The sequence below is a fragment of the Prionailurus viverrinus genome, chromosome D3, assembly GCF_022837055.1.
Source record: "Prionailurus viverrinus isolate Anna chromosome D3, UM_Priviv_1.0, whole genome shotgun sequence".
In the NCBI taxonomy this organism is placed as follows: Eukaryota; Metazoa; Chordata; class Mammalia; order Carnivora; family Felidae; genus Prionailurus; species Prionailurus viverrinus.
Window position 1 is genome coordinate 48152284 of NC_062572.1, and position 21446 is coordinate 48173729.

The 21446-nt window shown below is 37.7% G+C and overlaps 1 protein-coding gene, 1 long non-coding RNA gene and 1 other non-coding gene across 8 annotated transcripts in view; 2 read left to right on the forward strand and 1 right to left on the reverse strand.

Annotated features, from left to right (window-relative positions):
* OSBPL1A (oxysterol binding protein like 1A) overlaps window positions 1–21446 on the reverse strand; it is a 245337-nt gene that overhangs the window by 184326 nt on the left and 39565 nt on the right. For all 6 annotated transcript variants that reach the window (XM_047828148.1, XM_047828145.1, XM_047828146.1 and 3 more), the window contains 2 exons: window positions 6023–6134; window positions 755–840 (listed from right to left, as the gene is read on the reverse strand). In XM_047828148.1, the coding sequence (XP_047684104.1) occupies window positions 755–840; window positions 6023–6134 (198 nt within the window). The remainder of the gene's footprint in view (window positions 1–754; window positions 841–6022; window positions 6135–21446) is intronic.
* The window catches only part of LOC125149289 (uncharacterized), a 58595-nt gene that overhangs the window by 34456 nt on the left and 2693 nt on the right, over window positions 1–21446 (forward strand). The window contains exon 2 of the long non-coding RNA XR_007145891.1: window positions 20162–20232. This is a non-coding gene — a long non-coding RNA (uncharacterized LOC125149289). The remainder of the gene's footprint in view (window positions 1–20161; window positions 20233–21446) is intronic.
* On the forward strand, window positions 4746–4818 carry TRNAN-AUU (transfer RNA asparagine (anticodon AUU)). The gene has a single exon. It is a non-coding gene; the product is annotated as a tRNA-Asn (tRNA).

Consider the following 21446-nt stretch of genomic DNA (forward strand, 5'->3'; position numbering starts at 1 on the left):
GGTTAAATGTGTTAAAGTTCTACTGAATTTGTTGTTCCCAACTGACTATTTTAAAAACTTCTTTATACAATCTCCATTTCACAAAGATTAAAAAATGTTTTAGGTACTTTACTTGGAAACCAAAGAGGTCTTTTCAAATGAAAAGGCTGAAATAACTTTAAAGCAAATGGCAATGCTTCATTCTTCAATTTAGAACAAATTTAGTTCCATGTTTAATGAGACTACGTGGGAAATAGAAACTGGAAAGTAGGTCTCCAAAAGGAAAAAAAAATGGGTAAAGCTTTCAATCTGTTCTGACATGATATGAATATTCCCAAGTATTATCACATATTTGTACGTTACTTTCTAAAAGTGTAGCATACCCTTCAGAAATGATTGCTTATCAGAATTAGAGAAACTTGTTCCTTTATAGGATCTTACATATTATGTTTCAATTTAAATTGGCTTAATTTGAAAAAAAAAAAAAACAAAACAATTGTCTTACATAATGTATTCGCCTTGAAAAATCAGATTCTTAATTTATCAGATTTTCACAGTAGGGAGTGGGGACATAAATCACAAATTCATAGAAAACAATCCTTAAAATGTATCTTGCTTAAACTATTATATGCCAAGTGCTTTCAGATATTTAAGGACTTTTGTACTACTATTATAATCTCAAGTATTTTAGCCCCGCAATTTGACTACATTATGAAGTGTTAACGTAAAGTTACAATTTTCCTGAAGGGTAAAGAACTAAGACATGTTGTTTTACCAGAGCTAGGAGTTCTGCTGTTCTGCCTTCTCTTGCTGCTGCTAAAAGTTCTTCTTCAAGCTTTCTTTGTTGAGTCCTTTCTACAGCTGCAAAAGGAAAGTATATGTTACTCTACTTCTAGTCAGAATCCTATTAGCAACATCATTAACAGGATGTATGAATAAAGTGACTGTGGGGAAAAAGTCACAATATTTTGAATTATAATTCAAATATAGTTAAAGACTTATTGTTATTCTCACTGCCTTGAATTTCAGATAAGGGAGTTCAACTCCTTTTAGGTTCATATGAATTTATGTTTTCAATTCAGAAGCCTAAGTATCTTACTATAACACCCATCACAGATAATTATGAATTACTTTTGCATGCTGAAATACTATTACACATCTGCCTTGATAAATTGGAGAGTAGCACTCACACCTTCTAGAACCTTAGAATCCATTAAAAATAACAAGAAACAGCACTGGTAGAAGATGTACAAACCATGTAAGTAGATCTATACATACGTATATACTTCCACCTAATAGAAGACTTACTTTAACAAATTCTATAGCACCTAGTATATGCCAAGTACTATTCAAAGCACTTTAAAAATAACTTCCAGTTATAAAATAAATAAGTCCCAGAGATGGAAAAAATACAGCATACAGGATAAGGCCAGTATTTTAGTAATACTGCATGCTGACAGGTAACTACACTTACCACGGTGAACACTGCATAAAACATAAAAATCAAATCACTTTGTTACATACCTGAAACTAACAAAACACGGTAGGTCATCTATACTTCAATATTAAATTTTGAAAAAATATATTAGCTCATTAAATCCTCATAACTATGCTATGAAGTAGGTATTACTATTATTCTGATTGTACAGATGAAGAGACTGAGGCACTAAGAGGTTAAGGAATTAAACTAAGGTCACACAGCTAGGAAATGGAGGAGCTGGGATCTGAACTTGTGCAGGCTGGTTCCAGAGACCATGCTCTTACCACTATTCTATCCTGCTTCTTAAATCACACTTGCACAGAAAGAGAACAGGCAATTTGATTTAAGAAACTGCAATATGCAATAAGGTCTCTTTTTGCTAGATTTGAATTCTGTTCTGGCTTAAAAAAAAACAATTTCACAGGAAGGCTCAGTAACCTCACTTAAAACACGTGCATAATATCCTTTGCAAAGGCTGCAAGGGAGAAACTATAAAAGGTTTCTCAGGTCTTCCTGGCTGAAGTAAGGTCATGGACTAAAAAGCAGGTTGGGGAGCCAAGTGACTGGGGAAACACTATGAATGCGATCGTGGATACAGCTATAGCTAGAACTGGTTTAGCTTTAAGAAAAGATTGACAGTCCTAACATACCATCATCTTCTATTCTCACATTTCTATTTCCACACCCAGACTCCCTCCCCACCTCAAAGGAAGGCACCCAAGCCTCTGCATAAGCTCTCAATGGCTTCTTCTTTTGCTGCGATTCACACTCTTCAGTGTTTCCTCTTACTGGTCCTGGGGCTACTGCACCATGAGCTCTGAGAACAGTCACATTCCTATCCCTCTTGTATGTACTTCTACTCCTGCATGTGTTACCCAGAGCTGTAAGTTATCGCTAGCAGTCAGGTACTGTTCTTACTCTTCTGTGTATCCTAGCCATTTATGACAGTGTCTGGCACGACGTGTATTTGGTCAATAAATATTTACTAAATAATCAAACAATGCTTAATCATGTTGGTTCTAGACTTCATGAAAAAGAGGTAAAGGGTACCCTAATGTTTCTTTTTAGATTGCCTAGATTCATAAATGAAGGAAAATGGGGTTTTGGAGTTGCAAACACTGCATATATTCCTGTCCTCTGTTCATTAAAGACACTGAAAGATTATTGACGCAGCCAATGAAAAGGAAAAATTCCAGCTGGGGAGATGAGGCTTCCAGAGTGCTGGTAACATTCTGTTCTTTGATCTGTTGCTTACATTGATGTGTTCTGTTTGTGAAAATAGTGAGCTGTACATTAATTATGTATGCTTTTATCCATATATTTTATACCTCAATAAATGTTTTCAAAGGAAATATTTCATTCAAAAAATTCATTTGTCCTATAAATTTTAATTCAATTTTATTTTTTAAGTAAGTTTATTTTTGAGAGCGAGCAAGCACATGTGCAAGCAAGGGAGGGGCAGAGACAGGGAGAGAGAGAATCCCAAGCAGGCTCTGTGCTCTCCACATAGAGCTCAACGCAGGGCTCAATCTCACTAACCATGAGATCATGATCCGAGCAGAAACCAAGAGTCGGATGCTTAACTGCCTGAGTCACCCAGGCATCCCTAAATTTTAATTTTAATATGACAAACTAATTATCTATCTTTCGTTTGAATCTGCATCCTGAGTTAATAGGGAGTGCAGAGATCATGAAGTTTAACTCCCTCCTAACAACACTCTTATGTATATGCACAGGGCAGGTTAAATAGCAATACACTTGAAATGGAGGTAAGAACCTGGCAAATGTCCTTCACTGACAACAGAAAAATCACCATTTTGCAATCTCCATAGTAAGAAGTGATTCAGGACGAGAATCATTAATGCTGAAATCAGTTATTAAAAGATTAATGGTAAACAGGAAATTTGAATTTTTCTCCCCATAGATTAGTACTTACAAAGGGAGGGGGTATCTCTACAGTGGAGCACTGGGTTATCAGAGATAACATTACCAGTAATAGAACAAAATAAACAATGTTTCTTCCTAATGTGTGATGCACTGGTAAAGGATATAACCTCACCATTCCTGCCAAAAAGCAGATCCTGAATCTAAAATATATGAAAAGATTAAAAAAAAAAAAAACAACCCAAACTGAGACATTCTACAAATAATTCTATAATTTCCTTCCTCTTCAAAAAGGTCAAGATCATGACAAACAAAGGCTAAGGACTTATTCCAGATAAAGGAGACTAAAGCAATCTGTCAACACAATGAGAGATTCTGGATTGGATTCTGAATTGGGGGAAAAATTCTACAAAGGACATTATTTGGGCAATTGACAAAATCTGAATATAAACTATACTATATTAGTGATAAATTTTCAGAAATTGGTGGTTACATTGTGATTATGTAAGAAGATATCCTTGTTCTTAAGGGATACATACTGAAATATTTAGAAGTACCACTTTCTAGAAGTTACTCCCAAATAGTTCTACAAAAAATATTAAGGAACATTAATATATAAAAGGATACACCAGATGTGGCAAAATGTTAATGACTACTGAACCTAAGTGAAGGACATACAAGTTTTCATTGCACTATAATTGAAACTTCCCTGTAGGTTAGAAATTTCTCAAAATAAAATGAAAGACAAATGGTATGTAGAAGGTATTCCTCTCTAGTGCCTGACCCATAGTAGTCTAACCTCTTTCCAGGTAACTCCAATCATGTGAACTCCCTACACCTTAAAGTGCAACCCAAGCCATTATTACAATACACAGGACCCAAAGATGAACCCCTGGCACTCCATCAACTGGACCAACAACTGGCTCTGTTCTAGCACAAATAAGATTACAATATAATACTTCTTTATATGCTTGAGTAAAATTTTGTTGTGACCACTGAGATCTGTGCTTCTGGGGTGAAACTCTTCCTGTCTCTAGTGCCCTACCCCATGATGTGGTTTCTGTTCTACCTATAGTCTTGGGGGGCTACTAGATGCACTCCCTGAAGTCTGAGCCACTTAAGGCGCTATCCACAAATTATATCTGGCTAAGGTGATCTCATCAGAGCAGAGTCAAATAACTTTCTCCTTCCATTTCCCAGGATAGCACCTTATTAGCTGACAAACTATACATCAATGGAGCCCTTGTCCTTAGTGCATTTGAGTTTTGGGGAGGTAGAACATGTCTTCATGATTGGCCCCAGTAAATGTCAACTTGTCAGGCTAAACTAACAATCCACTCTATCAGGTGAGCCTCAGTTCCAGGTTCTCATTTTGTTAAAATTAAAATAACAGAAAAAGGGCACCTGGCTGGCTCAGTTGGTAGAGCATGTGACTATTGATCTCAGGGTCATGAGTTTGAGCCCCATGTTGGGTGTACAGATTACTTTAAAAATAAATTAAAAAACGGATAGGATATGGTCAAGGACAGGACACCTCAGCCTCCCAGTTAGATCACAATATATTAAAGGGCAGGGATCACACCTAATATGTGCAATCTCCCAAAAAAATCACATAAGACAGAGCTTTAGAGAAGATGTTTAGTTGATATGCCTGTTCATTTTAAATCAAAGGGTTTTATTTTTAAGGCAAGAGTTAAGACAGTGACCTAAGGATGTCTGACAAAACTTAAAACTTAAGCAGATTTGTCAAATTTGCCATAATATTGTATGATCAAATCTTCAAAAAAATTAAAAGTAGAAAAGTAGTAGACATGAGAAGGAGTATGGTTGATAGGCTGACATTTTCTAACTAGACAACAAGAGAAAATTTTAGTTTTCAAGGACAACTGGAAAATAGAAAAAAGATACTGGTTTTTACATAGCTAAACATACTAATAATTAAGAAATGCCCTTTAAATACTGAATTATCTTACCTTTCCCTGAATTGCAAAACAAAGAAACACAGGATATGTGCTTTCTACTACAGAGTAGAAATTAAGAAATCTTCTCTTCTCTAGAATAGAAATACTACCAAAAAATAATTATAGTAAAGCCCTGGCCACTCAGAGGATAATCTTAATGCATGAGAGTTTCCCAATGTAAGAATCAAAATGTTTGTTTTATTCTATTTTAGAGAAATTGCTCTGAGTTATTGCAGACTCGTATCTTCTTTAACATAATTTAATATCTGGAGTTTCTAACGACGATGCTGATCCTTCAGGAAATTACTGTCAGCCGTTGTGCTACAATGCAGTCCTCAGGACAACGGAGCAGGCCAGCATCAAATGACTCCCACCAGCTGCACCTCTCACAGCTTCACTGTCCTCCACTTCTGTATCCTTTGTTATGATGTTTCTGCAGCCTACCAGCCACATTCTTCATGCCTCTCACTTTCTACTTTCCATTCTGTTGCAGATTTGATCATACAACATTATGGCAAGTTTTACCAACCTGTTTAAGTTTTAAAGCTGTGAGGAAAACTCAAATAATTTTGTGTCTAATCAGGGACTCCAAGATTGCATTCTCTTTAGAGCATAAGCGCAGTGTAGTCTATTCTGGCATCCCAGAAGCTTTTTCTACTTATAGTCTGAACCTTGGCTATCATTAAAGTCATTACTGTTTAAGATCCGTAATATTTACCTTCAAGCATGTTCCTGATTTCTTTGTCATAAGTGACTTCTTTTGCAGTCTGTCCACTCCCATTAACAACAGTAGTATCTGCATTATATTCTAAAAGAAGCATTACCAGCTCCTAAAAAAGCAGAAAAATTGTTTTTAGTTATTAAACTAAGACTTTATTATAACCCTTTTCCAAATTAGTAATTACTACCAAGTTTCTATAATAGAAACAAGAACCATAGGAATCTGTGTATTACATCAGTTGTATCTACAATAAGTGAATACTAAGTACAGTAAGTTGAATAGAGCCAACTCTTGAATGACACAGGTTTGAACAGGGCAGGTCCACTTACATGCAGATTTAAAAAATAAATACAGCACATTACTGTAAATATATTTTCTCTTCCTTACATTTTCTTAGTAGTATTTTTTCTCTAGCTTACTTTTTTCTAAGAATAGAGTCTATAGTACATATAACATACAAAATATGTGTTGATTAATGTTTATGTTATTGGTAGGGCTTCCAGTCAGCAGTGCGCTATTAGAAGTTTTGGGGGAGTCAAAGGTACATGTAAATTTTCAGTTGTGCAGGGCTCAGTGCCCCATCCCGTGTTGTTCAAAAGGTCAACCGTACAATTTAGCTAACTGTAATAACCGATGATTACCCAGACAATTGCCAATCCACAATTAACACAAACTTCTATAATTGATTTTTAAGTAAATTATCGGATTGTTTTACCAAACTGATTCACGTGATTAAACCAAATGTATAAATTAGCAAAGCCATTACTGAAATTGCAGCGGATAAAACATTCATTTAACGTTATTCCTACAACACCTGTTGAAAAAAAAATTTCCCCAACAGACCTAGATTTAAAGAAAAAATGTGAGATGTATAATACATAGACCCTCATCTTCTAAAGTGATACAGACTAGGGGCACCTGGCTGTAGGCAGTAGGTAGGGGCACCTAACACTAGGTAGAACATGTGACTCAAAGTGATACAGACTGATAGGATACACTGCCAAAGGCATGGTTTGTAATGAAGCAAACACTCTCCTAAAATAAATATTCAACAATGAATAATTAACTATATCATTCATATTTACTCTAAGCAGTTAACTGCTCTGACAAATTTCAGACTAACCAGCAATGTATAGAAGTCCAGCATCACTGGTTCAGTTCAGTTATACAACTTAACAGGGCAGCAGAAATGAAGAATGCAGATTTGCAGGAGAATGCTAGAGATCTGATGTTCAATGTTAGTACCCAGGGGTACTGGTGGATGTGGTAACACTAGGGCAGGATGAAATACAATGCTATTCTAACTGCCAGGTTGATCGCATGCACAGATACATATAAAAGAATATTTGTGTCATCACGTGTTATGTTTTCCCATGAGTTACATTTTTCCTTTGGACCAAAAAATTTCCCATGTACTTTCCAAAAAAAATCTTTTTTTTTTTCTATTTACTAAGAAATGCTTAAATACAACCTAAAAAACACAGTAAGTAGAAAACAAAATACTCATTGTCCTAGTCTATGACCACTATAAACATTCTGGTGTATTTCTTTCTAATCCTTTTTTCTATGCATGAGTCAGTTTTTTTTTTTTTTAAACACAACTTTTATATTAAAGTTGCTTATGTTATAACTCCTTTCACCTAATATATCATGTATTTTCCAGGATATTACATAGTATCTATATAATGATCTAAAAGACTTTTCACAGCTGAATATTATTCTAGAAAATATATTATGACATTTAAAATAGAAAAATGGTTAATATTTTAATAAAGTGAATTCCAAAAAAAATCTTAGAATTTCCTGTCACCTTAAAGGCAGCATTTTGGGAGAAGTGTTTTCATATGACGAAAGTAAAACAACCCACAGAATGACAGAAAATATTTACAAGTCATGCATCAGCTAAGAGACTTATATCCAGAATAAAGAACTTTAACTCAATAAAAAGATAAATAACTTACTTTAAAAATGGGCAAAGACAAAATGAACAATCAGAAAGCAAAACTAAGCAAAACTTTTTAATTCCATTTACAATAGCATCAAAGGAAATAAAATACTTAGCAATAAACTCAATCACGGAGGCAAAAGACTTGTACAGTAAAACTTTAAAACATGGCTGAAAGAAATTAAAAATGACAAAAAGGGAAGACACCTAATGTTCACAGATAGTTAGGCTTAAGACTTAATAATAAGATGTGAATACCACCCAAAGCAATTTATAGATTCACTGGAATACCTTTCAAATCCCAAGGATGCTTTTCCCAAAAATAGAAAATCCCACCCTACAAATCATATGGAATCTCAATGGACCCTGAACAAATAGTACTGGGGAAAAAAAGTAAGAGATCTCATACTGCCTGATTTCAAAATTTACCTTAAAGCTACAGTAATCAAAACTGTGGTAACGGCATAAAGACAGACCTATAGACCAATGGAAGAGGATAGAGAGTCCAGAAATAAACTTTCACATATATGCTCAAATGATCTCCAACAAGGGTGCCAAAACCATTCTAAGGGGAAAATTCCAACAAACAGTGGGAAAACTGGATACCCACATGGAGAACAAAACAAACAAAACAGAGTTGGATCTGTACCCTACACCATACACAAAAATTAAATCAAAATGGATCAAAGACCTAAGTGTGAGATCTAAAACAATAAAGATCTTAGAAGGAAACATAGCAGAAAAACTCCAAGACACTGGATATAGCAATGAATTTTGGCTATGACACACAAAGCACAGGCAAAAAGGAAACTGGACCACATCAAAATTTAAAACTTTGAACGTCAAAGGGCATATCAAGAGAGTGAAAAGGCAACCCAGAGAATAGGAGAAAATACTTGCAAATCATGAGTCTGATAAAGTTATATCCAGAATATGTAAGTAACTCCTAAAACTCAACAAAAAACCCCCAAACAATCCAACTTAAAAATGGGCAAAAAATCTGAAAAAGCTACAAGCTATATGATTCCAACTACACACCACTCTGGAAAAAGCAAAACTATGGAGACAGTAAAATTATCAGTAGTTGCCCAGGGCTGGAGTAGGGAGAGGAATAAATAGGCAGAGCGCAGAGACAGTGAAAATACTCTGTATGATGCTATAATGGTAGATACATATTATTATACCTTTGTCCTAACCCAAAGAACATAGAAGATTGAACCCTAAGATAAACTATGGACTGAGGGGGGGGGGGGGAGGGGGGTTCTAATAGGTCAATACAGGTTCAGCAATTGTAATAAATGGACCACTCTGGTGGAAAATGATAATGGGGGAGGCTATGCATGAATGGAGACAGGGCACATGTAAGAAATCCCTATCTTACTCCATGAATTTTGCTGTGAACCTGAAGGTGCTCAAATTTAAGACCTCAAAATAAAAAAATATATATATTTTAAATAAACGGGCACAGGACTACAACCGACTGTTCTCCAAAGAATGGCTGAGAAGTACACAAATAGATGCTGAACATTTGCATTACAGACATGGAAATCAAAAACAAATGAGGTAATATTTGACAACCATTATAATGCCTAAAATTAAGAAGAATGACAAGTGTTGGCGAGGATGTGGAGAAACTGGAACCTTCATACAATGCTAGTGGGAATGTAAAATGGTGCAGATGCGGGCGCCTGGGTGGCGGAGTCGGTTAAGCGTCCGACTTCAGCCAGGTCACGATCTCGCGGTGAGTTCGAGCCCCGCGTCAGGCTCTGGGCTGATGGCTCAGAGCCTGGAGCCTGTTTCCGATTCTGTGTCTCCCTCTCTCTGCCCCTCCCCCGTTCATGCTCTGTCTCTCTCTGTCCCAAAAATAAATAAACGTTGAAAAAAAAATTTTTTTAAAAATGGTGCAGATGCTTTGGTAAACAGTTTGACAGCTCTGCAAAATACTAAACAGAAAGATGCTATAGGATGCAGCAATTCCACTTCTTAGGTATACACCCAAGAGAAATGAACTGAATGATAAAATCTTACACATAAATGTTCAAAGCAGCATTATTCATAACACCTGAAAAGTGAAAACCCAAATGCCCATCAGTTGATAAATGGATAAATAAAATGTCCACACAATGGAACATTATTTGTCAAGAAAAAAGAATGAAGTACTAACATATGCCATGTCATGGATGAACCATGAAAATATTAAACTAAAAGAAGCCAGTCACAGAAGACCACGTATTACATGATTCCACTTATATTAGATTCCAGAACAGGCAAATCCATAGAGATAGATGAGTAATTGACTGGGGAGGAGGGGAAGAGGAAACAGGGAGTTAGAGGAGTATGTGGCTTCTTTTTGGAGTGATGAAAATGTTCTAAAACTGTGTTGACGGTCTGTTAACATAGTTGAGTCACTGAATTGTGTACTTTAGATGGCTGAATTGTTCAGTGTATGAAACAGATCACAAAATTGCTTAAAAAATGATTAGAGTTATTTAAGGCTGGTACCACATTGGCACACTTGAGTTAAGGAATGTTATTTCTCAACCTATTTAATAGCTCACCTAATTGCCTTATACCATTTTTGCAACTGCACAGAGTTCAAGTGATTAGCCTGATATGATCTTTAGGAAGGCTATAACAATTAATGTGGAACTTGAATGATCTAAACCCCCAAAGGGACAGACTATGGAGAATGGGCAGAGGAAATGGGATGAGCAAAGGTACAGAGAAATACCTCTGTTAAAAGAAAAGAATGTGCTTCAATAATGAGGAAAAGGGCATAGGGAGCAAATAGGGCAATGTGGAGTGTGGAGTTGCTATATGCAATTATAGGGAGCTCAGGTTGTCTGAAAGGTAAAGGGATACGTGTGGAAGGTTTCAGAAGAATATCAGATTACAAGTTGGAAAAATCAGTGGACCGCTGTGTGAAAAAGATTTAGAGCAAAAGTTCCCTGAATTTGCTTCCACAGCAGGATCAGTGTCCCCCATGAAATCTACAGAAATGCAAGTTCTCAGGCCCCATCTCAGACCCAATGAATCAGAAATGATGGGCATGGGGCCCCCAGCAACCTGTCTTTTAAGAAGCCCTCCAGGTGAGGAATATAAGCGCTTAGGCAGGAGCAGTATCAGAAAAGGTTGTTGTTCGCTGAATCATAATTTGAAAAAAGAAGGCACCTTAAGAGACTAGTGGTTGGACTTCTAATCCAGGGACATGAATTAGACTACCTACCCGACAGGTAGGTCAGTGCCTATTTTTAATGCCTCCGTGAGTAGAAGAGGTTTTAATTTTCTTTAAGAGTCTGTTGCAGGATCATTGTTCCTATGTTCAGAATAAAGTAAGCCTAACTGTGTTTCTCTATGCCAAAATTAAAGACCATCCTGCCTTCTTAACCACTTTGCCCAGACACCAAACAATGAGTCATTATCTTCCTCTTCACCTCCCAGGACCTGGAATTCCTAATCTAGTCCTGAGTAGTCAGTGGTGCTTTACAAAAGTCCCCAACTCCATCCACTTCTCCCTCACAGTCACTTGTCACCAGCTGCATATGTGGCTCTCCATTCTTGTTATTCACTTCACACACGTAAGCTTTCAACATTATGCAAGACTCTCCACGGATCAAACAAACTTAGATAATGAGTAACAAAGGGATCCCAAAATCAGAGCTGACATTAGCATACTGACCGGGCATCCCCCGCACAGGGTGGAATTAAGAGATTTCAAAATTAGAAAAGTAATTGGGGAGACAGAGCAGTCCAGGTAAACAGCAAGGAGTTTGTTCTCAAGTGGAGACAGTAAGAAGGAGGATTTAAAGTAAAACATATTTCAACAACCAACTCAAATACTGCAAAAGGAGCAGATGTAGAGGAGGAGGAGTCCCACTTTAGAAGCATGAAGTTTCAAGATTCCTGAGGGCAGGTAAGGACGTCCAACATGCAGCCCAACAGAGGGCCTGTATGCCTGGAGAGAAGCAGGAGGTCCAAACACGTATTTCTAAATAATCCCCCAGGAAAAATAATGAAGCCATAAGAGGACGTGGCTTTCATTATGGGGAAAGTTTCAAGGGAAAAGGGAAGAGTGGTTAAAAAAAAAAAAATCAGAGAAGCACCTATAATAAAGGGTAAAGAAAAAAACAACAGGAACCATCAAAGCAACCAGATATGCCACAAGAAGAGTCTCTCCTCCCAGAAGTGATCAGCTTTGTTAGGTACAGAAACATAGGTACAGAAAAATGTGATAACAGAAAATCTTAAAAACAGTAAACCACTGACACTGATGACCTTGAAGAAAACATTCAGTGCATGGGTAGAGCCAGGATCTCTACTACAAAGAGTCAAAATAACCAGGTGCTAAGGAAGCTGAAAAAGAGTAGACACATTTAAATATTTTTTAAAATTCAGAAAACCTGCATCTTGCTCAAAGAAGGTTTCCTTCCCACCCAATCTCAAGTAGCATGTGCCCACCCCCTAACTCCTTTCCCTTTGCCCAGTTTGAATTATTTTCATAGCGTGTTAACTTCCTGTACCTACTGTCTATTCTCCCCTATGAAGTTTGTCCACTTTGTTCATTGTTATATCCCCTCCACGCAAAACTTTGGCTACTCATTTAATATTTATTCCTAAATAAATATATTTTGCTTAAAATATTCCTGGTCAAGATAGCATTTTGACCAATTTGTCAAACAACTAACTACCAAGAAGGTGGAGTAAAGTATTAACTTTGAGCCTGATACCTTTTTTTTTTTTTAATGGGTGCCACATAGTACATTTGGCCTAGTAGTAAACAAAGATTACAGCAAAACAAAATTAACACAACTGTAAATCGTGCCCCGAAACTGCCCTAATCCACTCTGCTTAGTAAATTGTCATTCCCTCACTGTACCATTACTCTGCTACCATAATAGAATTCATCTCAGATAAAACACTTAGAGAAAAATGCCCATACCCAGATTGTTTTTTAATAATAGCTTTAGGACATAAGTTGCATACCATAAATTTCACCCTTTTAAAGCGCAGTTCTGTGGCTTTTAGTATATTCACAGAGTTGTGCACAACCGGCACTAATTTCAGAACATTTCATTACCTCAAAAAGAAATCTTACCCATTAACCACTCCCCAATCCTCCTTCCCCTACACCCCTCGCAACCACTAATCTACCTTCTGTCTATGGATTTGTCTATTCTGAATATTTCTATAAATGGAATTATCCAATATGCAGTGGCTTTTTGTGTATGGCTTCTTTCACTCAGCACGTACCCAAGGTTTCTTTGTGTTTCAGCATATGTCAGTACTTCATTCCTTGGTATAGCTGCCTAACATTCCAACAGTATGGATGCACCACATTTTGTTTATCTATTCATTAGTTAATGAGCATCTGGGTTGCATCCACCTTTGGGTTATTATGATGTTATGACCGTTCCCATGTTGATTTTTTTAAAAATTAATCTACTTTTAGCAGAAATTCCACATGAAAATTTTACTGTCTTTTTTTTAATATTTATTTTTGAGAAAGAGAGAGCGCGCGCGCACGAGTGGGGGAGGAGCAGAGAGAGAGAGAGGGAGGCACAGAATCTGAAACAGGCTCCAGGCTCTGAACTGTCAGCACAGAGCCCGACGCGGGGCTCGAACTCACAAACCGTGAGATCATGACGTGAGCCGAAGTCGGATGCTCAACCGACTAAGCCACCCAAGTGCCCGTGAAAATTTTACTTCCTGTAAAGCAATCTCTTAATGCAGTCTTCAGGTTTCAAAGTTAGAAAAAAGAAATAATTTCTACAAATTATGATTACTGAACTCTTAGAATTTAGGAGAGGTTCAAGAAAACTACTTCAACAATGAGTTGTAACTTCAATACAATTCTAAGGGAAATATCAGAATACTTTGCGGGGGGCTCACTATATTGACACATTGTATTAGAGAAAGCAGGGAAATGTGTTAAAACATTTAAAATATAGCTATAAAAAACATACCATGCATATATGGCCAATTAATTTACAACAAAGGAGCCAAGAACATACAATGGGGAAAGGACAGTCTCTTCAACAAATGGTGCTGGAAAAATTGGACAGTCTCATGCAAAAGAATGAAATTGGACCACTATCTGACACCATACACAAAAAGTAACTCTAGGGGCGCCTGGGTGGCGCAGTCGGTTAAGCGTCCGACTTCAGCCAGGTCACCAACTCGCGGTCCGGGAGTTCGAGCCCCGCGTCAGGCTCTGGGCTGATGGCTCAGAGCCTGGAGCCTGTTTCCGATTCTGTGTCTCCCTCTCTCTCTGCCCCTCCCCCGTTCATGCTCTGTCTCTCTCTGTCCCAAAAATAAATAAACGTTGAAAAAAAAAAAATTTAAAAAAAAAAAAAAAAAGTAACTCTACATGGATTAAAGATTTGAACCCAAGACCAGGAAACCATAAAACTCCTAGAAGGAAATGTAGGCAGTACACACCTTAACATGTGTCTTGGTGATGACTAAAGGTAACAAAAGCAAAAAATTAAAAAATGAAAGTAAAATTAAGTGGGACTATATCAAACTAAAAGACTTCTGCAGAGCAAAAGAAACGATCGGCAAAATGAAAAGGCAACCAACTGAGGCATCTGGGTGGCCTCTCAGTCAGTTAGGCATCCAACTTCAGCTCAGGTCATGATCTCAGGGTTCCTGAGTCTCAGCCCCACTTCAGGCTCTCTGCTGTCAGCACAGAGCCCACTTCAGATTCTCTGTCCCCCTCTCTCTCTGCCCTTGCTCACTTTCTCTCTAAAATAAATAAACATTAAAAAATCTTACAGAAAAAAAAAGGCAACCAACTGAACGGGAGAAAATATTTGCAAATTGTATGTCTAATAAGGGGTTAATATCCAAAATACACAAAGAATTCCTTCAACTCAACAGCAGAAAAACAATCCAATTAAAAGATGAGCAGAGGATCCACATGGACATTTTTTGGAAGAAGGCATACAGATGGCTGACACATATGAAAAGATGCTATACATCACTAATCATCAGGGAACACAAATCAAAACCACAATGAGTTACCACCTCATACCTGTGAGAATGGTGGTTATCAAAACAGGTGTTGGTGAGGATGTGGAAAGAAAAAAAAAAAAAAAAAAAAAGGATTCCCACCCCTGTGCACTGTTAGTGGGAATGTGAATGGGTGCAACTATGGAAAACAGTATGGAGGTTCCTCAAAAAATTAAAAATAGAATATACGACTGGGCAATCTCACTTCTAGGTATTTATCTACAGAAAACAAAAATACTAACCCAAAAAGATACCAGCACACCTATGTTCGCTTCAGTATTATTCACTATAGCCAAGATACGGAAACAACCTCAATGTCCATCAATGGATGAATGGAATAAAGAAATGGCTGTATACATATACAATGGAGTATTATTCAGCCATAAAAAGGAGGAATATGTCGCCATTTGCAACAACATCGATGGACTGCAAGGACATTGTGCTAAGTGAATAAGTCATAGAGAAAAACAAATACTATATGATTTTCCTTACAGGAATCTAAAATAAAAAACCAAACTCAAAGATAGAACAGACTGATGGCTGCCAGATGCAGGGGGTGGAGGGGTAGACAAAATGAGTAAAGCACATCAAAAGGTACAAACTTCCAGTTATAAAGGAAATAAATCATGAGGATATAATGCACAGCACAGGGACTATAGTTAATACTGTACTACATATTCAAAAGTTGTTAAGAGTAGATCTGAAAAGTTCTCACAAGAAAAATCTATTTACAGTGATGGATGTTAACTATACTTACCGTGATCATTTTGCAACATATACAAATATTGAATCCTTATGTTATATACCTGAAATTAATGTTACAAATTAATTATACCTCAATTTTTTTTTAAAGATTATGGGGCTTGAACTCACAACCCCAAGATCAAGAGTTGCATGCTCCACCAACTGAGCCAGCGAGATGCCCCAATTATACCTCAACTGTTTTAAAAGGTTATATTTTTTAAAAGCTAGTGACTTAAAATAGTAAGCTTTAATTATCCAATAGCCATACATGTGGAAATACAATTCCCCAAACTTAGGCAAATAAAGTATTCCTCCAAATCCAAATTTTTATTGAAAAATATCAGCAGCTGTGCATCTGAAAAATGATGCATGATTTCCTAAGATCATAATAAATCAAGAGCAAATTTAAGGCTAGATTTGATATTAAAAAAGTTATTTCTAAAAAAATTACATACCAATACCTAATATTTAATTAACATTTACAACGTATCAGACATTGTTCCAAGAGTTTCATTAACTCATTTAAATTTTCACAAAAATCTTGTGTGCCAGGTAATATTATAACCCCTCTTTTTAAAAATGGGAAAGCTGAGGCACTGAGGTCAGTATGTGTTATATACACTCATATGAAAACACACCACAGTCTACTATACAAATTCAACAAAGTTCACACTACAACGAAAGTCAGCAAGTCCTACTCATGCTTACCGACCTCTACAAGTTTTGAGAAACATCACTCTTAAATGTGAATAGCCAATTGCAACCAAGATTTGAGATCTGACTGGCACAAAGGACAAAGATCAAGAGAGGTAAGGAAAAAAAAAACTTCAAAAGTGAAGAAAAACTTAAAAAGAACACATCCTCAGAAAAATTAGATATTTCTTTATTAAACAAGAAATGAAGATTACAAAAAAGGGAACATTTAGAGAAAAATAAAGGACTCTTAAAAAATAATAGCAAATTAAATATTCAATAGAAAAATTGGAAGATCTCTCCCATGAAAATAGGGGAGGGGAAGATACCTAAGAGGGAGTGAGTACAGGTGAAAAAAAGATAAAAGAATTAGAGAATCAATTATGGAGACCTTTTATCTGGTCACCTAGAATTCCAAAAAGATAAAACTGAATATAGAAATACACATGCATAGCCACATGTAGTTTTTTAAAGAAGCAATTCACAGCATCTTAAGACATGCTAAATATTAACTGATCCACATAAGGCACAGACACATGACCAACTTAACTAAACATTTAAGTATTAGCACAGTCTCTGAAGTTACAAGAAAAGCCTATTTCATAAATTAACTAGGACTTGCAGATTTCACCTGGGATTTAAAAAGCTGGAAGGTGCATGATACCCCCTCTAACAAAAACAAAAATAAACAAAAAAAAAAGCAGAGGGGTGCCTGGTGGCTCAGTCCGTTCAGTATCCAACTCTTGATTACAGATCATGTTCACACAGTTCAGGGATCGAGCCCTGCATCTGGCTCTGCACTAACAGTGTGAAGCCTGCTTGGGATTCTCTCTCCCCTTTTCTCTGCCTCTACCCTGCTTGCATGTTCTCTCTCAAAAATAAAGAAACTTAAACTATTTTGGGGGGGCACCTGGATGGCTTGGTTGGTTGAGCGTCTGACTTCAGCTCAGGTCATGATCTTACCCGTCTCTGAGTTCGAATCCCGCATTGGGCTCTGTGCTGACAGCTCAGAGCCTGGATCCTGCTTCGGATTTTGTGTCTCCCTCTCTCTCTGCCCCTCCCCCACTCATGCTCTGTCTCTCTCTGTCAAAAATAAACATTAAAAAAAACCTTTTTTTTTTTTAATATTTTTTTCGGGATGCCTGGGTGGCTCAGTTGGTTAAGTGTCTGACTTCAGCTCAAGTCGTGATCTCATAGTTCGTGAGTTTGAGCCCTGCAGCAGGCTCTGTGCTGACAGCTTAGAGCCTGGAGCCTGCTTCAGATTCTGTGTCTCCCTCTCTCTCTCTCTGCCCCTCCCCTACTCATGCTCTCCCTCTCTCTCAAGAATAAATAAATGTTAAAAATTGTTTTTAATATTTTTTTCGAAAAAGGGGAAAAAACAGATAATCTATAAAACTACTGTGCTGAACCCAGAGAAACAAGGTGGTATGGTGACCGACTATAAGCCCCTCTCATTTTATTGTACTTTGCAGAGTTTTTGTTTTGTTTTGTTTTTTACACCAACTGAAGCTTTGTGGCAACCTTGCATTGAACAAGTCCATCAGAACCATTTTCCAACAGTATCTGCTTACTTAGTATTTTTGTGTCACATTTTGTTAATTCTTGCATTATTTCAAACATTTTCATTATCATTACATTTGTTATAATGATCTGTGATCACTGATCTTTAAAGTTACTATTATAATTGCTTCGGAGCACCATGGACCGTGCCCATAGCAAACAGGAAACTTATCAATAAATGTGTGTGTTCTGACTGCTCCAGTGACCAGCCATTCCCCCAATTCCCTCTCCTCAGGCCTCCCTGGTCTGGGAGACACAATGTTGAAATTAGGCCAGTTAGTAACTCTATGAAGACCTCTAACTGTTTATTCAAATGAAAAGTCACAGGTCTCTCACTTTAAATCAAAAGTCAGAAATGGTTAAACTTAGTGAGGAAGGCATGTCCACAGCTGCGTCAGGCTGAAGGCTAGGCTCTCAGGCCAAATAGCCAAGTTGTGAGTACAAAGGAAAAGTTATTGAAGTAAATTAGAAGTGCTACTCCAGTGAACACGTGAATGATTTAAAGAAAAAAAAGCGAAACAGCTTTATTGCTGAAATGGAGAAAGTTTGAGTGGTCTGGATACAACATCAAACCAGCCACAACATTTCCTCAAGCCAAAGCCTAGTCCAGAGCAAGGCCCTAACTCTCTTCAATTCTATGAAGGCTGAGAGGAGGAAGCTGCAAAAGAAACATCTGAAGCTAGCAGAGGTTGGTTCATGAGGTTTAAGGAAAGACACGATCTCTGTAACACCAACGTGCAAGGGGAAGCAGCAAGTGCTGATGTAGAAGCCGTCGCAATTATCCAGGAGATCTAGCTAGATCATTACTGAGGGTGGCTACACTAAACAACAGATTTCTAATCTAGATGAAATAGCCTTATTTTGGAGGAAGACACCATCTAGGACTTTTACAGCGAGAGAGAAGTCAATGCCTGGCTTCAAAGCTTCAAAGGACAGTCTGACTCTCTTGTTAGGGACTATTGCAGCTGGTGACTTTAAGTCAAAGCCAATGTTCAAATAGCATTCCAAAAACCCTAGAGTCCTTAGGAATGGTGCTAAATCTACTCTGCCTAGGCTCTAGGAATGGAACAACAAAGCTAGATGATACCATATCTGTTTATAAATGGTTGACCAAATATTTTAAGGCCACTGTTGAGGTCTACTGCTCAGAAAAAAAAGATTCCTTTCAAAATATTACTGCCCATTGACAATGCACCTGGTTACGCCAGAGCTTTGATGCAGATGTAGAGTGGGATTAATGTTGTTTTCATGCCGGTTTACACAACATCCATTCTGCAGCCCATGGATCAAGGAGTAATTTCAACTTTTAAATCTCCTGACTTAAAAAATACATTTCATAAGGCCGTAGCTGCCATAGTGATCCTTCTCATGGATTTGAGCAAAGTAAATTGAAAAACTTCTGGAAAGGATTCACCATTCTAAATGCTGTTAAGAACATTTATGATTCAAAAGAAGAAGTCAAAATACTATCAACATTTGTGGAGTTTGGAAGAAGTTGATTCCAATCCTCATGGATGACTTTGAGGGGTTCCAGACTTCTGTGGAGGAAGTCACTGCAGATGTGGGGGAAACAGCAAGAGAACTAGAATTAGAAGTAGAGTCTGAGAACGTGACTGAATTGCAATCTCATGATAAAACTTTAACAGATGAGGAGTTGCTCCTTCTGGATGAGCAAAGAAAGCGGTTTTTTGAGACGGAATCTACTCCCTGTGAAAATGCTGTGAAGACTATTGAAATAACAAAAGTCAGAATATTACATAAATTAAATTGATGGCAGGGTTTGAGAAGATTGACTCTAATTTTGAAAGAAGTTCTACTGTGGGTAAAATGCTATCCAACAGCCACACATGCTACAGAGAAACAGTTCGTGAAAGGAAGAGCTGATCCACGTGGCAAACTGCATTGTTGTCTTATTTTAAGAAATTGCCACAGCCACCCCAACCTTCGGCAACCACCATCGACATGGAGGCAAGACCCTCCACCAGCGAGATTACAACTTGCTAAAAGCTTGGATTATGCTTAGCATTTTTTAATCCATAAAGTATTTTTGAAGTATATACATTGTTTTGTTAGACATAATATTGCACACTTAACAGACTATAGTGTAAACATAAATTTTATATGCGCAAGGATACCAAAATATTCATTTGACTTACTAAGTTGTAATATTTGCTTTATTGCAGTTGTCTGGAAACAAACCCGCAATATCTCTGAGCTATGCCTGTAGTCTGGAATCTAAGGAAACTGCCCCAAAGTAAGCTCTGGCTCACTGTGGTAGGTATGGGAGTAAGACAGGGACTGGCCAACAAGCAGATAACATAATTCAGCTGATATTTTTAACGAACTGCTACAGGATGAAAGGCTAGCATGAGAACCTCTGCGAGCCACAGGTATGGGGGGAAGCTCCTACCCACCTGCAGGATCTTCCCCACGGACCTCCACTTGGTGCTTAAAAAAGTGTAAAAAAAAAAAAAAAAAAAAAAAAAAAAAAAAAAGATGGAGGTTCAGGCAGGTGACCAGAAAAAGCCTTTCCCTTAGTGGTGCAAGGCCTGGAGGAGGGGGACTGCCACTGCAGCAGAGAAAGCATAAAGCCCCAGGCAAGCCTCTCTACCTCAGGTTATTCCTTAAGGAACAACACTGCTGTGAGAAGGTCGGCAAATTTTTCACCCACAGGGCACGGTGAGGATCCTCTCAGCCAAGGAAAGGGACAGCAAACAATCAAGGATCCATACCACCAAAGGTCCCCTACCATTATGGGAGGAGCAGGGTCACTGATTGACCACCATCTAAGAAATCCCTGTCCCAGACCTAAGATGGAGTTTGGACCAGGACCACAGAACTTACCCCATCCCCTCTTCTCACCACCCCCCCCTCCCCAAGGCTAATAAGTACTGAGAACAAGCAAGAATAGTCAGTTCATGGGGGAAAAGCAACAGCATGGACAGAAACGCACTCTGAGGCACAAGACACACTAGGCAGGCCTAAAGCTTAGAGTAAAGCAGGAACATTACACACACACACACACACACACACACACACACACACACACACACACAGACACACAGCAAAACAACCCTCGAGAAAAATCAGCCTGCACCTTATGCAGAGGTAATACTGAATTTGGAAATAGAAATTTGAAGCCAGTGGTACACAGAAGGTAGCTATGGCAACAAGAAAACCCAAGCTCAGACCAACTCCAGACTAGACTGGCTGGACCTCCCACACTAAGAAGAGGTATGCTCATTTCCAGGCCCAATACTATGTACCTCTGTCTCTACTAGCTTACACACACTGTTTAACATCCCATAAAAAGTTACCAGACACACAAACAGCAGGAAAAAGCAATCCACTGTCAAGAGACAAGGTCATCAACAGAATGACACAGAAATGACCAAGATGTTGAAACAGAGAATTAAAAATAACTAGGATTACATTAAAAGGTCTAGTGGAAAAGGTGGACTACATACA